This window comes from Pyxicephalus adspersus, chromosome 2, assembly GCF_032062135.1.
Source record: "Pyxicephalus adspersus chromosome 2, UCB_Pads_2.0, whole genome shotgun sequence".
Lineage (NCBI taxonomy): Eukaryota > Metazoa > Chordata > Amphibia > Anura > Pyxicephalidae > Pyxicephalus > Pyxicephalus adspersus.
This window is the reverse complement of record NC_092859.1, coordinates 94,580,337-94,606,050: the sequence shown is the minus strand read 5'-3', so window position 1 is coordinate 94,606,050 and position 25,714 is coordinate 94,580,337. Positions and strand designations below refer to the sequence as shown.

At 34.6% G+C, this 25,714-nt stretch overlaps 1 protein-coding gene across 3 annotated transcripts in view; it reads left to right on the top strand.

The window, feature by feature from the left end:
• TFEC (transcription factor EC) overlaps positions 1-24,334 on the top strand; it is a 91,878-nt gene extending 67,544 nt beyond the window's left edge. For all 3 annotated transcript variants that reach the window (XM_072401545.1, XM_072401543.1, XM_072401544.1), the window contains 5 exons: positions 9,994-10,114; positions 12,706-12,762; positions 14,466-14,541; positions 18,038-18,185; positions 20,022-24,334. In XM_072401545.1, coding sequence (XP_072257646.1) covers positions 9,994-10,114; positions 12,706-12,762; positions 14,466-14,541; positions 18,038-18,185; positions 20,022-20,378 — 759 coding nt within the window. In that variant the 3' untranslated portion in view covers positions 20,379-24,334. The remainder of the gene's footprint in view (positions 1-9,993; positions 10,115-12,705; positions 12,763-14,465; positions 14,542-18,037; positions 18,186-20,021) is intronic.
• Positions 24,335-25,714: the final 1,380 nt, after the last annotated feature.

Genomic DNA, 25,714 nt, shown 5'->3' with positions numbered 1-25,714 from the left:
CTATGTTTGTACTTTGCAATGGGTTTTACCTTTATTTAACAATAAAGTGCAAAGATAAAGGTGTGCGGTAATCCAAGGCAACTAAGCATTATTTATTGGGATTTTGAAACCAATGAAAACATGATATTGGTTATTGGAGCTTTGGTGTAGTATTAGGTAACCTATTCTGTTCTTTTAGATATACACTAATAGAATATATTAGATATACATATCAGGATTGTAGTGTTTAACGTTCAGTCCTGTAACCATTGTGCAATTGTTTTCTGACTTTCTTAGCAACTAGTAAAATGTGAGCCAGCCAAAAGAAAACTAGGACGGTATCTTACTGCACAATAAGTATACATGAATACATGAACAATCTTTTTTTGCAATTCATGTTACTTTGATTCCAAAAGCAAATGTTTGGGGGCAGTGTTCTCCCCCTCTTCTTTATATGTCTGTCTATCTCTCTCTTTACTCTTAAGCATTTTTCTTAAAATCATTTCATTTATGTTTTCATTCTAAAATGTATTATGCATGATTGTAATATGATTGGTTATTTCCCCTAAATGGTTTGCCTTAATTTAATCTACTAAAGAATATTGAGGGTTGTATTTAAAAATAGGAGCACATCTTCATCCTTTATGGCTGGGTCTACACATTTTTAAAAACACATGTAAACGTTCCTACTGCGTTTATATGCATTTTTATGTGTTTTTATGCACTTTTATTAGGCAAGCTTTAAAATGCTGGAAAATTCCTAAACCGCGTATTTCACATTTTCCAGCGTTTTTAATGCATTTAAGTTTCAAGTGCTTATAAACGCAGGAAAAAGCCCCATTGAAATCAATAGAAGTGTTTACCAGCGTTTTCCTGCATTTTTGGGCATTTTTCAGCGTTACCCCTCGTTTTATTTTTTTAAACGTTGAAAGCAACGTTAAAGATAAATAAACGCTCATAAACATGCCTCAAGGAAATATCCTAGTGTAGATTAACCTATTTTAAATGCATGGGGATTTTAAACATGGGCTTTTAAAGCCTCAGGTTAAACGCTGGGGAAAACCCCTGTAGACCAGGGGTGTCAAACTCTGGCCCGCGAGGTCATTTTGTTTGGCCCCCCGAGGATTTGGAAAAATGAATGGCATCTGGCCCGCCTGCCCGCCAATGCCTTCTGCAGCAAGTGATGCGCTACCACAACTCATGGCATCACTTGCGTCCACAGAGTTCTATAGACGCAAGTAATGCCAGAAACTGCAGTCCCGGCATCACTCACGTCTTCATCTATGGAACAGCTGTCTGCTTATGCGGCTCCGCATTGGGATGTTCCATAGACGCAAGTCATGCTGGGAACTGAAGTCCCAGCATCACTTGTCTTCTCTTCTGGGACCTGTTGCTATTCCTAGCTCACAGCAGGAGAAATAAAATTACTCATTACACAATAAAATGTGTGAAACCATCAAAAAGAGATGTCACTCTTTTCTGTCTCTTTTGTAAATAACTTTCTTTTTTTTTTCTAACAAGAGTTTTGAAGATATCAGATATGAGCGCATAATTTATACATGTGTAACATTCATTTCATTTCTTGGTGTCAATTGATTAATAACATTCATGCCATCTTTATTCAAATCTATTCAAGAACTGTAGCTAGGGGCCAATTAGTGCTTACATTGCAATGCCAAGTATTTTCTTGTTCCAGATTGCATGTTAAGCAATACTTCTTTGTTTCCATATAAAAATGTATAATATTTAATTCGAAGGAATTACTTCCTATTTATTTAAATAAATTTCAAGTTTGGACCCCAACTGAGTTTTTAATTTCGGCCCTCTTTGTATTGGAGTTTGACACCCCTGGTGTAGACTAAGCCTTAGGTTTTTGGAGGTGATTTGTACTTTTGGATATTTAATCACTTAGCTTAGTGAATGTGGTGTTAGGTCACTTTAAAGAATACATAGTCAGCAAAGATTCATCTAATTTATTAAAATAAATAAAATATTCCTTGTTATTCAGTGAGGAAAAGAGATATATTTTAGGGGAACAATACTTTTTGTTACATTAAATACAATATGTTTGTTTATAAATTGTTTTTACAAAACCATTTCAACACAAGTGCTGTAGATAAAAGGCTCTGAAAATCCTACAACCATACAAATGTTCGTGTTTGGCTTGTGAAATGTGTATGGTGTTTTTCCACATTATCATCTGTGTGCATCATGATCGCTGATTGTAAATCAGGTTGGTGAATCCTGGAATGAAAAAGACTTTAATTACAGCATCATTGTGCATTTGTTTCTTTTTTTTTGTTAGAGGTCCATTGAAGGTAACTGTAGTTAGTGTTAGCCTCTTTCTAGCCTGGCCTAAAAAAAAAGCTCTTGAGACCTAACTCCTCAACTCCTAAACCTTAAACTAAGCTCTTAATTTTTAACCAACTCCACAATATTTATTTATCTAACCTATGCAACTCTCTTGTGTGAATATTTTAGATGACTTTTTAAAACACGTTGAGATACACTGACCTGTGACACCTATTTCTGAAAACCTAATTACTACTAAACTCTAACATTAACAATTAACCTAACTCTAAAAGCTGCCCTCAACTCATAACCCCCTACAGAATATAACTACTACACTAACATTTACCATTAATTAACTCATATTATCTGTCATCACCCTGTTCTGTGAAATTCTTTGTGCCAAAAGTGTGCAGGGCTTGTGCAGAAACCACACAAAGCTGACACCAGAACACACTGATTTAAGTAATTTAGACCTGGAGTGCCCATTGTGTTTAATCAGTCTGAACAGATAGCAGAGCAATAAAGAAAATCACTGTGCAGATCTGCAAAACAAGATGCTAATCCTGCACAAGTAAAGTGCAAACATAAATTCCCCCTGAACATATGTTTTTAAAAACTTTTTATTTAGTATAGGAATATATTTCCTAAAATAGGAATATGCCAGTATTTTAGATTAGGTGGATGACAAATAAATTTATAGCTACAAACGGTGTAAAGATTTCTTCTAGGAGTCATTATTTAATGGCAAAAAATTGTGCTTAAGATATTTCACATTAAACAGTTGGTTGGAACACCAATTCTGCTTACAGAATTTAATAGTGTACACACACTTGGTACGATTATTTGAATGATGCAGGAAGTGATGTGTACTGGAGAAAGTGTACTGCAGAACAATCCATGATCACTGAACAAACGTACACACATTAGATAGCGAACGAATGCCGTCCAATCAGATCCGCCTGGGCGGTTGTTTGTTTCCAGCGACATTCTCAATGGCTAGTCGTTTTTTTTTTGTTAGCGATCATCAGACAATCAGTTGTTATGATAATAATTGCACGTACGTAGCCTAAATCTTTTTCTTGCCTTTCCAGCCTTACATCTAGTATTGCACAATTGAACAGGCCTTGCTGAAATTGCTTGCTTTGATTTCCCTGCACACATCCAACATCATCTACCCCTTTCCTCCACAGTTGAATTGTCCCTAGCTTGTTTCTTTCCTTTTAATCACGAAGGTTGAGCATCACGTTTGGGCATTCATACTACTCCTTGTCCTCAGAAAGCTATGCACAACACCCTGCCAGCCCTATCCACCAGCCATAATATGCATTTATTACCTAGACTTAGTGACAATGTCAATGGATTCAAAATCATGGAATGAAAAGAGAAAGGTTTTATTTTGTAATTTCTATAGCATTTGAGAAGGAAGCCAGGGAAGGTGAAATGTTAGCAGCTTAAATTTTAGCTTATCTTTCCCAATGTAGGGGATTGTGGTCAGCCTGTCCTCATGCTATGTTTACATGAAATGTGCTGTGATTGCTTTATGTTTTTTGCATGTATGAATTTGAAAATGTGCTTTTGTTGCAATTAACATGCTTTAGGACATATGTTCCTATTTAACCCTTTGTTAGCCCAACCAGCCCTAATTAACCAAATCAACTTTAATTAACTTTTTTGCTTTGCAGCTATCTTTGTACTGCTACTTTTTTGTACCACTAATACATACCGTAGCTGTTTTGAATTCATTTGTTACTTTTTTGCAACTTTGAAAAAAGAAACACATTTAATTTGTTAATAACATATCTGTACTGTAGCAGCACTTCTAGTGCATTTAAGAAATGCTGCATGCTGGCTGCCCTATTGTAGCACTCCTCCATGCACAAAAATTCAATCCCAGGTAAAACAGATCTAAAATCAAAATACCAAAAACTCACCAGGAGGTAGAGTAGGTAGGTTGGCACTGTACACTGTATGGCACGGCTGTACGCAGCCAGCTGCCTGTGACCAATTACCTTGGTGCATGCTCTGGAGCAGGCGGAGAAGATGGCACCTTCTGAGGGTCCTGAACCTGTCAGCCTTCCAAGGAGACTGCGCACAGGTAAGTATGTGTCATAATCTGAAAGTAATTGTACATATTTGCTTAATATAGCAGAAGCTCACCGCCCACCAATAAGTTTTGTTATGTTTAAATGTTTTTAAAGGCCTTTTCACCTAAAATAACTTTAAAGCCGTTATTTACACATTTTTTTACAGAGTACTAAAATTAAAAATGACCTCCACTTGTATCTCTCTTACCCTTCATCAACTGTTCATATGTATAAAGGCCTGATGGGCCTGATAGTCTATCTTCTCTAGATTGGAGATGATAGACAATCATGGGAGAACCTGGATGATCAAACAAACCTGGAATCTTAAAACAATTTGCTATTAGTTGGCAAATGTTTTCAATCCTAGAATGGATCCATTCCAGGTTTGTGGGATTACCTGGGCTCTCCCATGATAGATCTTCTCAAGTCTTGGAGAGCTTTAATAAATCAGGCCTATAGTCTCTCTCATTTACTGATGCACCTGCTCAGTGACCAACCATACAGGACCTTTCATGACCAGTGATGGGCGAAGAAGGGGAAAGGGAGTAAAAACAACAAGGTGTTTTGGTAAATGAGCACCACCAATCTTTAGCACACAGACATTTTAGTGGTGCTGAAAGCACAGGGGATGGGGATCAACTATGTCTTTTTTACATATGCACAGAGATAGGAAAAGTGAGGGAAAGGGGGTTTGAATGACATTAGTGTACGTAATTTTAGAGAAATATGTTGATGGTGGTTGGAGTTGTCTTTCAGGTCCTTTACCTATGTAAAACTCAGATACTGTACTAAAAATTGCACAATTTTCCCCCTCTTATACAGAAGTAAAACTAAATATCTGTTCACTCAGGTGCAGCCAGAGTCTCTCACTGTAAAAAAAAAGTTATTCTATACCTTCTACATTGATCCACCCTGGCATTTCATTTTAATACATTTTTTATATATTGTAATACCAAGTAAATTGAACATTTCTCAAAAGTTATTTTAGGCATTTCAAAAGTCTTTACTAGGATATCTATCTGTAACATTTAAGGATGAACAAAAACTTGTTTGCACAAAAAAGTATTTTTGGCATAGTAAAGAGAATAATATAGATAGGGGAACCTTAATAATGATTTATAGTATAGATTGCATGGTAGAAATATAATAAAGACCAATATTTACTCAGGCTAAGATAAATAAAATTGTATTACGTATATATTACGTATATATATAAGTAATAGAAGTATCAATGTCTGACTTTTTTTATTAGCTTCCTGTAATGTTCTGCACAGCAAGACTGAGACTTGGTATAAACAGCAGTACAGGAAGCTCAGGCAACACAGTGCTATCACTCCAACACTGGGAACTTGCTGAAAAAAAAGAAAATACAGACTGAAGCTCTCATTAGTGTGGCTGGGCCCCTTTATTGTCCAGTTAGCAGGCTGGTAATTCCATGGGCCAATATGTACTTCCTAAATCCCTAATGGCCAATGAGACTGACTATGTTCTCTGTTAAGGGTGCCCTTATCCTTGAACTTCCATCACAATTTCGTCGTGGTGATTCTGCCATTATTACCAACTAGTTTTGTGTACAAAATGTACTTGCCACATACCACCTTTATGGCCAGATTTTCCCTCAGTCAAAGACTATGTGTGAGTATGGTCATCTATGTCCTCTAATTGTGAAGTCATACTTGAATGCATTGTTATACCCATGCACATGTATGTATTATATTTTCACTGGGATTGAACACAGCTGTACTTTTTGCTCAGTTTCTATGCTTCCCAAAGAAGCTGCCACTCCAAACATGTTTCACACAGCTGTGCTAATGCACATTAATGGTGAAAGCATAGCAATGAATGTACTGCGGTGAGTTGGGTTGTATTGCTAATAATTTTGAATACCACAACACACTGCAAAACACAAAGTTCACTTTGCTCAGTGAAGATGGATGCATAGGAACATTTTTTTGTTTTGCCATGCAAGTACTTATTTATAGTGAACACTGGTTCACTGAGATATCATTCTACTCCTTGAATCAATCAACATATCTGTAGATAATTTTAAACTGACCTAAAGTCTATGATAGTTAAACTGAATACAACAGCTTTGTCTGAATGTACTAGGAGTCTTGGGCATCACATAATGTACCATGATTTCAAACCTTTTTTATTTATTGATCAGTTTAAATACATACACCACTGTTATATAAAATATCATTTTACTATTCATAAAATTAATATATGGTATATTGGAAATTATATTAGGAAACAATAGGAATTAGAAATTATATAGGTAAATAATCACCTTTGTAAATGGACATTAGGCAAATCCTAGCATTTGGAGTAAACATACAAATATGTGCTCCATATAATCACCTTGAAGGGTGCTTGCACACAACAGAGGAACTGGACAAATATTAACATGACAATTTGCCTAGCATAGTAAGTTTGAAAAACAAGAATCTAAAGTTACAAGAGGTAGCAAAGTTCATCTAGCTGCAGAGAACACTTTTCAACACATTGAAGACACCAAAGACATCATAGATTTAACAAATTACAGGTAGGAAAACAAATGCATTTGTCTTTATTTTAGAAATAAACTACTAAATAACCTAGTTACTCTGTGTACTATCACAAGAAAATACAAAGATAATACATAAAGATGACATAGTTTGTGCACTTGTATAGATCAAAAGATGCAATTGTAATAAATTGTATCTGAAAAGCAGCCTTGCAGGCTAGTACATGGAGGAAAAGAGATGCTTTGTACTAACTGTAAATGTGCTTTTATTTACTCAATATTTACCTAAGCTTGACGGTCTCTTCCTGCAAATGAAATAATAATATTACATATTAATATATAAAAATCTTATTTTATCTACTGCAGTGATATATATATATATATATATATATATATGTATATAATTATATATATATAATTTACATAGTTCTTTGCTGACTAGTTAAAACTTCAGATCACATATATCACTGCAATGTCTGCTAAAATCATAGTCCTATGAAAATGCAGTGCTTTTGTCATGCATGTGTTGAACCCGAACATCAGGCCAGATTTCTTCACTGACAATGTAGGGTAATGTCTAAGACATCCACGGTCTGCCTGTCAGGGCAGGGTCACAAATTACTTTACTAGCATGCTGCTGACTGTCATATCATACATTTATCTGTCTATCATATCTTAACTGTCTATCATACATTTAATTTATTTATTAAACTGATACTTGGCCTTGGACTGTAATAATGACAGATGACTAAGGCTACGTACACACTTGCAATGGTTCTCAACCGATAATCGGCTCGGGGCAGATATCAGGTGAGAATCTGGCGTGTGTGCAGCTCCCGTCTTCCATCGTCTGAACGACCGACCTGGCGGATCCACGGACAATAGACGAACGATCGTAATGGAAGCGAACTGGGAGAGCAAGCAGCGGGGTGCCGCTCGGTCATTCTCCCCCTGCCCTCTCAATAGAGCAGATCGGTGCTGTATGTACAACACTCGTTCATGCATCGTGCAGTCCTTAGTCATTGGAAAGGATCGTGAAAGATCCTTTCCAATGATAATTATTGCACGCGTGTACCCAGCTTGAGGTAGGGACATTAGATTGTGAGCGCCTTTGAGGGATAGCTAGTGACATGACTATGAACTTTGTAAAGCACTGCATTACTGCAAATGGTGCTAAATAAATACTGTGTAATAAAAATATAATAAAATAATTATAAATACTAATAAATAATATAATAAAAAAATATGTTAATGTTATATAAAGTAAGATTTTGCATAAAGCATATCTATAATTAAAATCTTTTAGGTGGAAAGGTTAGAAACTTGGACATGAGCTGATCGAGGTTTCAGTATTCTCCTACTTAAAGCGGAATCCAACCTGGCCATGTTCAAAGGCTGGGGCTGCTCTCTTTCTTCTTTTCTTATTCTTCTGGACAGTCTTCAGCCTTCTTGATTGGCAATGGCAGGATGACGTTCATTCATCCTGGCACACGCAAAAAAAGCTGAGATTGGCGGGTTTTCCTGGGAACCAAAGCTGAGAAAGTGAATGCACAGCTGAGCTTTTTGCCAGAAAACTCGAAGCAATCAGGCAGGTAAGTTGGATAATTGGAGAGGGGGCGTAGCCTTGTCCCTTTCTGCATAATGACCTGACAGTTCATACAAATTTAAATGTGGAACTTTAGTTTCACTATAGTTCCAGTTTACTGTTAATAAGGTATTTTTACTTCTGCCTATGTTACTGTTAGTTTTGTTCACTTCCTGTTCAGGATATAGTAAATATTTGACCAGACGAGCAATGGTTCCTGAGGAAGCGGATTTAAATCCATGAAACGTTGATTTACACTGAAATAATTTCAATTCTTTTTAAATGTATTAAATATGACGTTTTTAATTATTAAATCAAATCAGATGCCTTAAATATCCTATTTGTGGGTTTGATGGAATATTATCAGGATGTGACATGGTTGAAGAGGTGAAGTGGGATAATTTGGTTTGTCTGTACCTACTAATATGTTTTTTTTATGTCCTGATACACAAAACCTTAGAATTGTACTTTCTTTTCTCATTACTGAGGAACCCAAATTAATGACCACAATGTTTTAGGGACTGTTACTAGAGGTGTTGAGAACTAAAAAATTCAGTCATAGTCAGAATAATTTTAATAGCTGTTAACAACCTGGGAGTTGGATTGGTCAATGAGGAGTTTATGGAGTTAGAGTTGTGAGTTTGAACCACCTGTAATTGTGACCTTTATGTGAACAATATATCTATAATTAACAAACCCACAGTCAGTGCAATATCTCTTTATATATTTTAGCAGAACTCTAGCTAAATTATTTTATGTTGTTTAATACAGACTGGGGAAGGTTTAGTTTCTTTAGATTTTATTATCATTTATGTACCTTTTGAGGAAATATCACCTTACTACAGGAAGTACTGATATATCTCTTCAACAGAGACATAAACAAACTAGGAAAACATAGTTTTAGTAGAGTGAGTAAAAATTTGAACCCCTGTACAATCACCTAACTTATATTTGGTCCTACTGTCACAGGAATTGGAAGTGCAGGGAAATCTCTCCTATTGGGTGTATTCTTGCCAATATTCTACTATCTAGAACTCATAAAAAACACACCGGCTTAAAATTGAATGTTATATTGATTAGTTTCCTTCATACACCCTACCCCCCATATATGCAGTGTATATGTGTGTAGATATATTTTGTATTATTATTGAGCTATTGCATTCAGCTGAGATAAAAAGACACAGAAATTGTATACCTGACTGAGGGAATAAATAATAAAATTAGTGTCTATCATATCCCTATTTAATGTACAGCGCTGCGTAATATGTTGGCGCTATATAAATCCTGTTTATTAATAATAATAATAATAATAATAATAATCATGAGGGAAACAAAATTCTCCCTATCTTAGTATAAAAGAATGTAATAAAAATGTTGGCAGCCTATTCTGTTTGACAACAATTCTCCCACATGTTCATAATTGTGGTCTGCTTATTAAGCATTTAGCTCTGTAAAGATTTACAATGACATACAATGGTGATATCATTGTATTTGTTTATTTTCCTATGGAAACCTTCACTCACATCAATTACATTTTTCTCTTTCAGCATTCCCTATCTAATAGTATCTTGGACGTTTATAATACTGAGCAAGGCCTTTCAGGATCCAGTATGGTGCTGTCTAATACATCTTGCACAGGCAGTGTTGGTGTAAAGAGAGAAGTTCCAGGTAAAGTATTTGTACAGTTTCAGATGATGAATAATTTAACAATTCAGAGTTATGTGTACAGTGCAGTAACCAATCAATTAGGGGTCAATGTTCCTGACATGATTACAGTGATTTCACATTTCTGGGGTTGCCTTGCGCCCACCATCATTACTATTAAATTTCTATTAAAGAATAGTTTAATTTACATCTTCTAATATTTATATCATGCATTAAACCTATAGAATTGTTAATACTAGTGTGTATCCTATCAGTGATGATGTCAGTAACTAATTTAAAAAGGTTTATCAAATATACCACTTCACTTGGTAACATCGTGTAGATGCTTTAAGTAGTATTAAAGTGTATGTTAATCCAAAACCCCACCCCTTCCCTCTTTACTGCTGCGATAAAGACTGAATGAGGAACCCAGAGCCTCCTGGAATACATATGTCATGTATCTTAGGAGGGTTTAGGCTACCCTGAGACAAGCATGAACAGAAGGTGCTTTCCCCATAATGCACAGTGTGTTAGTGCAACTATTCCTTCCCTCTTCAAATTTTGGATATCATTTAAAAACCATTAGATATTCCAACCATTTTATTGAACAGTTATATTGTTGCTCAAGATTTGGTTGGTACAGTTTTAAATGTATTATTTGTAGAAAAAACTCCTATCCTTTCACATATATAAAATGTTAGCTGCTGGATGAAACAATATTATTGGCCACTAGTAATCTCTTTAACTCATAAACTGGCTTTTGATAATCATACCTGCACCAACAAATATATGAAACACATATGGGTGAAATCCACTCATTAGTGGTATTTTTTTAATAATTCAAACCATTGTCTAGAACATATTATATATTCATGATAAAAACCCATCAAAAAGGGGAGCTTCTGCTACTTTAGGACCTGCAGGTTCTTCAGATATCATCCTCATCTTCTAGAGTGATTGTTAAGTTCTTAGTTACTAATTAAATACTATTCAAACTTCCAATAATTCTAATTCAGAACACATTAAGCCAGAGGATAAGATTATGATTCTGGGGACTTATAGGTTATAAAATCATATGTAATATACTATGACAAGCTCTCCAGAGGTCCCAATAAAACAAATACACTATGCAATACCATCAAAGTAGAGCTTTTGCACATGAATGATAGTAATAATGTTAGAATCACAGCTGGCCATGTCATTTTGGAAGCTAACTATTTTAGTAAGGACAGAACAAAGATCAACAAGCATGTTTACACTGTGCTCTTAGTTTAGAAATGTCTGAACAATAGCTCCCTTGTGCTCATTATGAACATCATGCATTTTTCAAATCAAATTATTTTGGGAAACACAAGATTCTTTCAAATGTTGGCTTCAGATCAACTGCATAAATTAATTATCTCCTATTAAATGCGTTTCATGATAGAACAAATGGCTTTTTAGAGCTTACAAAAAATCCATTCAATAAGTATCTATATTAACAGATTAACAGCTTGAAAAGTTACATTCAATTAGTACTCAGCGTTCTAAAACCCTTTACTGTTTATTAATGTCATGGAATTGAAACACGGGTTCTTTCAGTAGAAATATTTAAGAAATCTGATAAGACTTGAACTGGGAAATGCAAGAAGCCAGGGCTACTGCACAGTGGTTAAATACACTTTTTGTAAGAAAAAAAATATATAAGTCTGACTATCTGCCAGGAAAAACAATGTTTTGTCCAATAATTGTTGCATTCTTTTTCAAATGAAATGTTATCTTTTTGAGTTGAATTTGTTGTTGCAACAAAAAATGACATTCTACCATTGTTAACTTTTGTACATATCCTTGCCTTTTATGGTTTTAGCGCTTATTTCTACTGATCCGTCATTTGATTTACTCAGTTCTAATGGCATACTAATGTTCTCGGGTTGAAAAGTGAAAACTTTTAAATAGTCATCAATAACATGCACGCCAAATTAGAACATTAAAGGTAGCTTTTTGTCTATCTCTACAAAGAACTCAAATCTATGTCAATGACTTATCGGCAATATTATCGAAATTAACCTGAAGCAGTTCCTTTATGGCAAATGTGTGCCATTGGATGCACACACTTGCCATACAAACCTCAATGAATTCTCCTGCAAGGGGATAATTCACTTTGTAGTAAAAGCAGAAGAATGAAAGTCATGCATTAAAATTTAGGAGGCCTCCTAGAATAAGGTCCCCATCTTTCCTCCAAGCCTCTCAGTTCTTTATTGCTTCTGTATGAATAGTATGTAATGCATTGTGAAAGCAATCAGGCAAAGACTTGGCCCTGCTATATCAGCAGTGTTGCATGACCCAAAAAACAAATAGTTTCAAGAACTATTCAAGAACTAAAAAGTAATTTTAGTCATTTAACCAAGGTTGTGTAGATGTTATGAGTTGCACCTTGCATATAAGCTAATATATTATTATAATATATGTTTTGATTGTCTACTACGGAATCACGAAAATCAAATATACTTGGAAGACCAAATCTGTAATGTTATATATGCCATATAAGTAATGTTATATACCGTATGCCACTTCATATAGTATATTTTTTATTTCACATGCTTACAGTTCTTGTATTAATTCTGACATTTTTTTAGACACAGATACAAGAGCAATGGCCAAAGAGAGACAGAAAAAAGACAATCACAATCTTAGTAAGTATCTCCAACTGCAGAGATAATTCAGTAGTAACCATGACTTGTAGATAGCTCATCTCAATATATGATTGTGCATAAATAATGGTACTGCTTACAGTTACACAGAAATATGTTTATGACATGAAACTAGCACATCATTTATCTGGCCTTTGGGCTTTAAAAAAAGGTCAACAGAATATGTCATAGGGAATAGTTAATGTCATCTGACAGGAGAATTTCAGCTAGATTGCAACAAATGAGTGGCAGAGATAGAAAGGTAGAAAGCTCAGTTTTTGTAGTGGACACAGAGAAATGTCAGAAACAGAAATCAGCCATTAACCCTATGGCAAATTATTTGTGCCTGTTCACTTTATCTGTGTCAAAAAACTGAGGGTGTATATAAAGATTAGGTAGGGTTATTCTGGTATTTTGTAATATGGAAGAAATTTGGTTAATATGTGGTTTATGTTGTAAGAATATAGCTGGCCTCGTTACTGCAAAGACCAACTGTTTGTATTACAATATAAACATGCTACATTCTATATTTGTCTTCAGGCATGTGAATATATTCTATTTGTACATATACATACATCAATGTTGGAAAAAGAACAAAAATGGACAAGTGCCAAATTGCAGTGGCTAGATGACTGGGTCGGAGCATGTCCAAAGCAGCTTATGGCATGTAACCAGTATGCAGTGGTTGGTAATCTTTCCTCCAACTCCTCCAGGCCACTGTCTGCAAGGACTTTGTATGTTCTCCTTTTGTTTGTGTGGGTTTTCTTCCACATCTCAAAACATGCAGTTAGGGTAACTGCCTTACCCTCAAAGTTGTCGTCAGATTGTAATAATATATGACTGTGGTGGAGTCATTCGATTGTGAGCAACTTTGAGTGATAACTAGTGTGAAGACTTTGGACTTAGTAAAGGACTGAGTAATTCGTTAGCGCTATATAAAAACAGGTTGATGATATTAATATTAGTAATTAGCAAAATTGGTCCTAGAAAGGATACCCAATGAACTGGAGTTTCTTGGACACCTATCTGCTCCAGTCTTTCAGAACAACTACTATAGCATAACATGGTGTACAAAATGTACAGTGAAAGGTGATAGAACACATAGTGCATTGAACTTAATGTGTATTGGACTGCATAGCTACAGATCAGCAAAAGTACTTTTATTAACCCCTGTCCATTGCCGAAAGTACCTACAACAGGCATGTGAGTGTCAGAACTAGACCATGGAACAAAGCAAGAATATGGCATGGTCCAGTGAATTATGTTTCCATTGGATCATGTGGATGGCCAACTGCCTGTGTGTCATTTACCTGGGGAACAGATTGCACCAGGATGTAGCAATGGAAAAAGGCAAGTTGGTGAAAGCAAACTGACCTGAAGAATGTGCTTCTAATATCTTGGTGCCAGATACCACAGGGCACCTTAGGAGGTCTATTGGAGTCTATAGCTCAATTGGGCAGATCTGGTTAGGTAGCAAAATGGTACCAAACACAATATTAGGCAGGTGGTTAAAATGTTTTGGCTAATCAGTGTATTATTTTAAATACAGGTCTTGGTTGTATTCATTAAGACATCTAAAGTATATATATATATATATCTATATATATATATATATATATATATATATATATATATATATATATAATTTGTACCCAATGTACTCATAATATTTAACAAACCATTATTAAAATGTATTGTTTCAACAGTTGAAAGACGGCGACGCTATAATATTAACTACAGGATTAAAGAACTTGGAACACTGATCCCAAAGTCAAATGATCCGTGAGTTCATATAAAATTGTTTATTGTGACTATAGCAGCAGAAAATAGAAGATAAATGTTTCCATGTATGCCTTTTTTAAGCATGGTGGTTATAAAAGAGTAGGTTAAAGTAGAAATCTTGCATAAACAAATTGTTAGGGTTGCAAAGATAGATCCTCCACTCTTTTTCTGCTTCTCTTTGATCTTCCCTCCTAAAAATGTTAATTTATACCACTGTGTGCTGGTAGATTTTCAAAAAGACATTAAACTGTAATTCATTCTAATATTTGAACAAGAAAATCATAAGTTAGTTAGATTAATCACAATGGAAAGATAAAAAAAGATAACTCTCCTTGGCAGCAATTACAGACTTGGATCTTTGGGCCTGATTTATTAAAACTCTCCAATGCTGGAGAGGATACACCTCATTAGCGAACCTGTGTGATCCAGCAAACCTAGAATGGATTTCTTAAAAGTAATTTGCTATTTGTAAGCAAATGTTTTCAATCCTTGACGAGATCCATTACAGGTTTGTTGGATCACATAGCTTCACTGATAAAAGTGTATCCTCTCCAGCTTTGGAGAGCTTTAATAAAGCAGGCCCAATGTGAGAAGGTGACTGCTTTGTGTATATGGACATTTATAAGTCACTTTTTATAGGATTGCTCTGAGTGTTCTTTTGGGTTCATGGTTTAGGTTATGCCACAATATTGACTCACCATTCCTGATATTGAAGCATTGACACTAAAACCACTTGAAGTGCCTTGACTACACACAGATGATGTCCATTTAACTAATTATGTGACCATGGAAAAAGAATTTGCTGCACCAGGGATGACTAAAGGCTGTCATGTTGAAGGAGTTGTATCTTTATGCAGTCGGTTCTTTTTGTGTTATTTTCTTGTAACTAATTTAAATAACTTTGTTGAGTTCTTTTTTAAAGTTTAAAATCAAAATTTAATCCACAAGGATCCAATTATCTATAATAAGGCCTTAAAACTTCCAAGGGGTGAATAATTATTATAGGCACTGTAGTGGACACTGGGCTGCACATTGTATTACACACAACTGTGGCTTATATAACTAGTACATGAGGCTTGGCTGAATCCTGCATATGCTATATCATTTTCTTTGCTCTTCTGCATTGATTAATTATATAACTACAACATCTAAAACTGGTCAAAAACCATATGCATTTTAAAATCCACATCTCCAGGACGTTTGCCTAATCTACAACTTTTGATTATGATAGGGTATGCTGAGCAGTAGATTTTATGTCAAACTGGGTAATTTAAGGGCGCTATTTTGGAATATAATTTAATTTATATAATTGGTATTTTGGAACAGATTCTGTTATTTTGGACAGTATGGTTCAAGTCTGCTATCACCATCCTCATAATACTCCTAATGCTTAGATGGGGTGCAAATGGATAATGGATTCAATGCTCTTAGTTTTCTTTAAGCTTTTATTGAAATTACTACATGGGGCCGGATTTATTAATGTTCTCAAAGGTTGGAGAAGATAAACTATTATGGGCAAACAAGGGTTATCCAGCAAACCTGGAATGGATTTCATAAAAAATAATTTGCTGTTAGTTGGCAAAAATGTAATTCCTGGACCAGATTCACCCATAGTAGTCTATCTTCCCCAGTCTTGTTTAATAAAACATTTCTTTCCTCCATGAATGTAACTCAGGTGGTGTATATTCATATTCTTAATCATCATCTTAATCAGCTATTTCATTTTACAAAGTTTGAACACCTAAGAGGGTTCCAAAGTAGATAAACAAAAAAATTATTCTTTAAAAACAGTTCCATTTTCTCAAGTTTCCAAATATTGTTACATGAAATAGCAGCAACTTTCTAGAAACAACTTTCTCTCACTGAAACCTCTGACTGTTGCATCTAGTGAGAAAAAAGGGCATATTGCATGTTAACTTTATCCAAAAAAAATGTATTTATCTGACTAAAATAAAAATTTTAAACATTTAATATTTTTCTTTTAATATTTTTTACTTCCTATTTTAAATCAAGAAATGCATACCTTTATACATTCATTTTACCTGTTAAAGATATGTAATCTTAGAATTCCTAGGGGGCAAATAAGTCCCTTTTCCCCGAAAACACTGATCTCAGAATATACTAGTAGTGATTAATAATTCGCCGAAATTTCGCGAACCCATCAGAACATCAAGAAAATTGTCAGAGGCATTCTAGCTTATCCCTACTGGAGACCATTCAAAGACCTTCAAAGGGCATACAGCCCAGCAATTTAACATGGAGCCGACCTAATCATTCATAGCTATGTTGAGATATATACCAACATGTACACCTAGGGTTCCATTTATAAGGCAGTGAATCTGATATTCACTGAAACATTCTCTGGTGGAGAATTTTCCAGGGCCATGTATTTCAATTTTTTTTAATATTTCTCCATCAGAGAATGTTTCAGTGATTTTCAGATTCACTGCTTTATAAAAAAAAAAACCCTAATGTGCCATTGTAACGTTAATGGGGAATAGATTACATTTTTGGCAATAATATTTTTTTTGTAGAATCTTTAAAAAATAAAAATTCAGGTAAAATCTTGAAAAAAAGAGAAGGGGCGACAGACTGAAAGACCAGTGACCCTAACATCTGCTGCAGCTAACCAGTTATATGCAAATTGGAATAAACTCAACGGAATTCAAAATCCAGTTTCAGTCCCCAATATCATGTGTCTGACCATAGAAATCCTGCAAAGATATAATTATTGTATAATTAAGCTTTCTGTCTAATAAGAAAATAAGGTATATACCACAGAATAGCAGAAATAGAATTGCACACCAAGCACCAGATTTTACATTCCTTTTATTGAAACAGATATGAGTTAAAATTATCTGCTGTAGATGTTTCTTGAATTTTACAGATACAATTCAATGCAACTAAATAGGTTTGGTAATCCCAGGTGAAAAATAAAATAGACAGTTTTTATGCTATTTTAAGATTATAATTTCATATATTGTAACAATTTAAATAACAATTGCTATTCATAACTTAGTTTATTTTAGTCTGAACAAAGGAACCTTCTCCTCTTCCTGAAAAGAGCCACATATAAAGAATATTATGCTTGAAATGATCTTTAAAATGTAATCTGAAGTCCTTGGCAATGTACATTTTCTTCTCCATTAATGTATAAGTACTGAACATAGATTTTAATCTGAGAGTTAATAATAAAAGCAATTTTCACTTAAAATTTAAAAACTGTAATGGTGGAATCATGATAATACATTTAGCTCTCTCACAAAAAAGTCTCTCTATTAGTTTCTTTTGACACATATTTTCATTCTAGGATCAATTTTACTATATAAGGACTTCTTAACTATTCTATTAAAATTTCCATTCAGAAGCAATAATATCTAACAGTGAATAATAGTCATGTAAATCATTATTTCAGGTTAATGTAAAAGATTTTGTAAGTTCTTAGGAATTCTGCTGATGTGCAGAGTTCTGAAAAGGTTATTTCTCCATTTTGCAGTGATATGCGCTGGAACAAAGGAACTATTTTAAAGGCTTCAGTGGAATACATCAAATGGCTACAAAAAGAACAACAAAGAGGAAGAGAATTAGAACACAGACACAAAAAATTAGAACAGGCCAACAGGAGACTGCTGCTTCGTATTCAGGTTGGTTAAATATTAAAAAAAAAAAAAGTTCTAGAAATCATCCCCATCAATTTTATCAGACGATAATTTATTTATTATGCTCATCACACACAGGAGCCATTTTGTAGCTGCAAAAATGTGCTTAACCTTTTATAAAGTTCACTTAGATGAATATATTCTCAAATGATTTAACGTATGGAGGATTATGGTATGAAAACTTGCCGTACTTAGTATTTTCTTACTTACCTTGGTGACATAGTTCTGAGGTTAAAGCCCCAATGCAGCTTGGAATATGTGTAAGCCTAAATACTAAAATATTATATAACTTCAAATAACATGTGGGGTTTTAGCAAATATAAATCTTATACATAATGGAGGAGGAGGTCTCAGGGCTCTTGAGATAAGGTAACTCAGATCAGCCGGTTACTTTAAAACATTTGTGTTGGATACTTTACAGAGGAGTTTTGGAGGGTGTGCCAAAAAGTAGGCAGTGGACACAGGACTAGTCACAAATATTGGCTGTGGTTTCTTTGTAGCTGCTTTTCCCCCATGAGTTAATATGCCATGAATTATGTCTATGTGTCAAAGTAAGAAGAAAAATAGGTCTTTGCCTCATTATGTTAGGGCTGGTATCCGGATGATCTGTTGACATGTGCTGGGCTGCATTTAGAAAGCAGCAGAAAATCAGATCTACAGAATACCTAAGCCAGATCAGTATATATGCAAGTGTTATGTTGCTATAATTTTACAGTAGTAACTCTAAATTCATCCAAGTGCTTTGGATGGAAACTGCATGCTGCTGTTAGCCACCATACCCATACTCAGTTCCAATGACCAATGGCAAATGCAGAAGATCCTGGGATTATAAGTGAGAGATTCTTCTAGGGAGCACACCTCTCACTGTTTTTTTTCCCCAAGAATTGATGTTACCTGTCTCTTCTGTTAATGAAAAAGGGAAACAAAAAGAATTCAATATTTTACAAACCCGCCTATTTGGTGTTTCCTGCATGCTTGGTGTAAAACCAAAAAGTGTATCTCATGGCCATGACAGAAGGAAAAGTCACACTACTCAGGTCCACTAGAATACTTTTTTCCCACTGATTTTTGTTGAAAGTAGTTCTTAAGTTCTAAAAATGTTCTTTTCTTTTTCTTTTTTTATACTTAATGCAAGTCAATGCAAATGAACCCATAAGCGGCATTTTATGTTTGGCCCTGACACACAGTTCATAATAAAAATTTTGATCTTTCTAGCAAGGTTAAATTAACTACCGGTGATTGATTTACCATAGACTGTATACTTATTGCTCACTTTACTTTGTAAATACGTTTTTTACTTCAAGTCACAATGGGCCTAACTCATTAAAGCTCTTCAAGACTATCATGGGAGCGCCTAGGTGATCCAACAAACCTTGAATGGATCTGGTCCAGGATTTAAAGCATTTGCCACCTAATAGGAAATACTTTTTAGGAATTTTGTTCTAGGTTTGATGGATCACTCAGGTTCACCCTTGATAGTCTATCTTTTGCAGTCTTGGAGAATTTTTATAAAACAGGCCCAACATATTTAAAGTGAATTCTGTGTCCCCATATACACTAATCTAGCATTTTACAAAAAGAGAATTCATTTTGGTAAGTGAACAGACTCATTTTCCTTAGTGAACCCCAATACATAGGATCAGATGCAGCACAGCTCTGCTGGTTGGGCCAAATCCTACTGAAGCCAATGCAGTAACTGAATGCTTCTTTCCATTGTCGTTGGATGTCTATTCAAGAAACAATTGAGTGCAGTGGAGCTTATTCTGAGTATTTATAATAAAGGGATTATGTATTTATTGTATTTGCATTATTTCATTGTAGGAACTTGAAATACAGGCCCGGGCGCATGGTCTGCCAATGCCAACGATGTGCACCGTGGAATTAGCCTCACAAGTTATTAAGCAGCAAGCATATGGAGAAAATATGCCAGAAGATTATGCTCACCAGCTTTCTTTGTCTGTTGGAAAAACAAATGACCTGTGTGATGGATCAACGGGATTTTCAGATCCACTCTCACATTTTACAGATTTATCGTTTAGTGCTGCTTTAAAGGAACAGATGCTAGAAGAGATGTCTCCATTTGGAACAGACCCCTTCCTGTCTGCAACATCACCTGACCTTTCTAAAGGAAGCAGCAGGAGGAGCAGTTTCAGCACAGATGATGGAGATGAGCTATGAGTAGAACAAATAGTTCCTAAGAGACATTAATCTGCCGTGACTGTTATTTGTTTCTTCACATAAAGACTATGGACAATGATGACCAGTGCTTTTCTACGTACATGCTAAACCATTCCAGTTTGTAAAGCTACTTCTTTGTATTAGCAAGTTTAGAAGAATATATTATATACCCATTCAGTTAGAGGGGAGCTCAGTGATTTTCACTAATTAGTAAATAGTGGTCACACTGTTTACCTGTGTCTAAAACCACTCGGTGGTAGAATAAAATCTCAATTACCCTTTGTATATTTTAATGAAGTTTTTAATTTTACATTTGTAATTATGTCGCCTTTTTCGCTCCTCTGGTAAATGTGTCTTCCTGTTACTAAATTAAATTAGTTTCTCTGATCAAGCATGCAAACAGTAGACACTTTCTGCCTTTACATAGAGATTGCAATGCAATTATTGTGGCATTTAAAATGTAAAAAGAATTTAACATGGATTTTTAGGAACAATGTTTTCTGCTGAAATGTTCTGTGCAGTCACATGATTTCTTAAGCAGCCATGTAATTGTTTGGTTCAGAAAAAGAGAATTTAAATACATCATATGTGTGGTACAGTAATCAAGTTAAGTGGGTATCCTTTTTTGAATTGGTTTAAATATACATTTTATAGATTTAATATAGCTTTTAAACCAAATGATATATGATATATGAGATATGAATTTGTGAATAATAAGATAAATACTAGCCACATATGTATTACTCTTGCAGCTCCCTTACCTCATATTAAAGAGTAAAGAGATATAACAGCATCCCACATTGCGGAAAAAATGAAGAGATTAGAGTTACTCCAAACCGTTGTCCCCTCTGGACAATGTTCTAGTTATACTATACAAATGTGGCAAAGAGACAGAGATAAAACTTTACCATTCCCATTGCCGCTCCGTCCCCCCCCGCAAATAAAATACCCTTACCTGCCTGATCACATTTTAGAATTGCACTAACCTGTCCTCTCTTCTGCAAGGGTGCTGCCTTCTTCTTTTCCTAAATTCGGGATTTCGGTCATTTTGTTTGCCCGGGCCAGAAGGATGTAATTTAGTCCTGCCACAGGGGCAGCTGAGATGATTTGACAGATGAAGACAGCAATCAGGCAGGTAAGTATGTTTTATTGCAGACAGGACATAGCCTATCTCTTTCTGCAATAAAACCTGCTTAATTCCTGTTTTTCAAAGCCAAACTTTAGATCTGCTTTAATTAACAAATTGGGAAGTTCCTATTTCAAAAAATAAAATTTCCATGTGCATGACTGAATGTTTGACACGGACATTTTCTTCTGAAGGATTGTAAAATAATTATTTAGTAAATCAACCACTCTAAGTGCTATTTTATTAATAATTGGGTTGTGACTGTGACCTCCGGGGGCCTAACTACAAATATTGTTGCTGATTCTCAGGGACACATTTCTGTGTATAAAAAAATGCTTTAAGTCTGTAAGCTTAGAATCAAAGTGGGTAACTGTTTATTCTACATTTCTTGTTAGTTCTAGGTGTACCAACACACAATCAGCAAATCATATTTATGAATATGTTTTTGGGCAGGGGATAGAAGTAAGGGTAAGACAGTTGGCCTAAAATTTTGACTTGAGGCCTAATATTTTCAGGGGTCTGTTTAAGTATTAGGTGGATAATAATTTAATCTCTATTAAATAATAAGTGAAATACATGCATGCCAATAAACCCACATTTTCAGTGATTGCTTTTTTTCTGCTCAGAGAATTAAATGAAGCAGAAGTATTACTGCATAATATGTAATCTTCAGTAATAATTTGTCAAGTTCAATTAGTTATATTCAGTCATCTATCACATCGAAAGTATTAATATAAATAGGTATCCACAGGTTAGAATTTTGTCCAGAAGCAAGGATATGCTACAGCCTTGTAAGTTTAAGTAACAACCTACACTCGTATAGTTATAATACTTTGTCATAGGTTATCATGAGTGCTCATTTGAATGTTTCATCATTAATTAAATTACAATTCTTTTCTGAGATGATCGAATTCAGAGAAGGCCTAATTTATCAGTCCTTTTCACAAGGTCAGCATGTAAAATTAAAAGAAGAAAGTATGGCATTATATGGAGAACATAGAGAACAAAGACATCAGTTTAATAATCATAAAATTTGCATTCAACACTAAACTTAGAACATAAAAAAGAATTGTCCATGTTTGTAGTCATACTTCACTTATCTCATTATTTCCAATTAGGAAATATCAAACTTATTTCATGTTTTCCAGTATTGAAAACAATAATGTGTACTTTAACACAATGGAGCTTTCCTAAAATGAAAAGTAAAATGCAGCAGCCAATCAAAATACTGTTACTAAACTAAACTGACAAACAAAAACCTTAATAAGTATTAAAAGGTGGCTGCTTGTCAGTGCTTTTATTAGGTTGGCCTTGTTAGTGCTGAAGCTTTGATTATGTTTTCCTAAAAACAGTATACAGAAGTTCAACAAGTTAGGTATACCTATTAGAGAAGCAAGAAGGCTCTTTCATAGTCCTAACATAAATCTCCAAAGACTAGAAATACCTTGTGAAATGAATATGATGCCAGACTTTGCAATCTCATTGAACTTGATGTTATGTAGTATTTATGAGCATCAGCATCCAAAGAAACTAAAAATCCATTGGAGCAGAATACATTTAATCAAAGATTTTGTAATAAGTTTTTTAGGTAAAATCTTTCATGGTGGAAGTGTTATTTGAGCTTGCTAACATAGAAATTTTGCAAACATAACCTTGAATTTGGTTCATATTTATTATGCAGTTTATAGCTATTTGCCGCAAGGGAAAAAATAGCCTTGCAGACGTTTCCTTTTATGTGTCCTAATTTGTGTGGATGAGCTACAAGGCATCTTATACAAGAACTATTTAGTAAGTAAAACGCTTTTTAGGAAGTAAATATATTTAAGCAATAATTTTAATTAGTAGTCATAAGACTCCATGTCTGCAGTTTTTTAACGATGGTGTTGGACTGTTTTCAGGAAATAAGTGTTTCTTCTTTTAAGCACTGCAATAAATATGTTTTAGTATTTATTTACTTGCATGGGGCAATACTTTAATTATAAATACTATATGCTGAACAAAAGTGTTTTGATGTATTTACATACCATAAAATTAGTTTACATCTGATTTCAATATAGTACATAGACTAAAAAAAAAAGGTACTGATTTATATAGAAAAATAGTGGGGGTATCATGAGTGAATTCAGCAGTAATATTACTTATGGTGCCATTGGTGCCAATTGGCCATGTTTAACTTTTATTGACTGGATACTTTGACTTTTTTTTAAACCTATAGAATGTACAAGGTGGTACTTACCCACAAAATAATGAATCATGCATATAGATTTTTCTTTTCCTATTTCTACTTTAAATGTCATATAAAAGTAGTTCTAGATTTTGGATTCTTTAAAAAATAAACAATAACTAATTCACTTAAAAATAGACTTAAAAATATTATTACAGTAACAATGCCATAAATATAAATATTGTATTATTACAGTAAAATAAATTATTATGCAATGTAATTTTACATTTCTTTGATTTTCAAGATTTTTTAGTTTCATATACACCTTATTGTTGTATTGTTTTTATTACGACCTTGTGCTTTGTTCGTAAGGAGTTCTTTATATTTTTGTACAGTATTATTAATAACTTTTGTAAAAAAAGAAAAGACATGTAAACACTCATATTGTGGAAACTTTTGTGAAATTTAGATTGAGGACTTTTACCATGGACCTTTATTGCAAAAATTGCAATGTTATTTGATGTGATATTTGTACAGTCTTTTTACTCTACAAGTTTATATTGTATGTTAATCTATACAGTTTTATAAATCTTAAACATAGTACTTTATACCATCTTTGCAAACTGATGACATGGCACTTGTATTAAAATAAATTGTAAAGAAACATTTTGTTTTAGCGCTTTGTTTTGTTAGAGCATTAGCTACCTTCTGCTCATTTAAAAGAGCACTCAAAACCCATCTTTTCAAACTTACCTACTTGTGTTCTTCTGTCTCCTAGACCCTCACTACTTACCCACTATCACAAATTCCCCTTCCTAATGTGTGCTGCTTCCCCCACCTATTAGATTGTAAGCTCTTCTGAGCAGGATCCTCTCCTCCTCATGTGTCATTGTAAAGGGAGCAATATCTCTTTATGTATTCTTTTCCAGTACACAGACATACTCTCTAAGAATGAATGGACCACATTAATAACCCTATAGATGCACTGAAAGAGAATGATATACCAGGTTATTTTATACTTTATGTACATATATATATTATATACCTATAATAGATGCTTTCTTTCACACTGCCTCAAGGATTGGCTGGCAGGCTGTATGGACTTAAACTCTGGGTCTGCTGTAGAGGTTCAGCCTGTCTTCAGAGCCGCTGTAGCTATCTAGCCTGATGTCATGCTTTATGGGCGTTTCACTCTAAAAAGTATCAGTTTCCTGTCCAGTCTGACTTTGTGTCAGCTTTTAGTCAAACCTTTTGTCACCTGACTCTGCAGAGTGTCAGCTACCTGTCTAGCCTGACGTCCTAGACGAATACCGGGATAGCTCTAGGGACCCTCTGGGGATTTCAGATATAGGGCCTGATTTTTTAAAGCTCTCCAAGGCTGGATAAGATACACATTTATCAGTGAAGCTGGGTGATCCAGCAAATCTGGAATGGATCTCTTCAAAGTCATTTGCTGTTTGCTAGCACATGGTATGAATCCTGGATTAGATAGATTCCAGGTTTGCTGGGTCCCCCAGCTTCACTGATAAAAGTGTATCTTATCCAGCTTTGGAGAGCTTTAATAAATCAGGCCCATAAAATGAAGCAGCCTAGACACTTGCTGACTTTGACTTGGACTTCATACATTATTTGCTTTAATTGTATTATGTCTTTCCCCTTTTTTCTCTGTTTCTTTACTTTGATAGTACATTTTATAGTACCTGGTCCAGAGGTGATGCTATAGATAGTGTGAAAGTGGGCCAATAGCAGAAAAACCCATGCTTGGAATTATTACCTCTGACCCTCAGCATTGCCTTATTCATCAACAAATAAAAGCATGACTTCTTTGGGGGTTCTGAAATTGAACCTGTCACTAAATACTCTGAAGTTTATCATATGCTCATATTCATATTCTCCTTTTCTGATAATCTGTGACATCCGAATATGGTTGTCTACCTGGGACAATAGGTCATGTTGCCATCTTATGTTTTCATGATGGCTTTTTCCTAATAGAAACTTATTGAAAAGGAAACAAATGGCAAATATTGCTGTTACAAACTGTTTAAA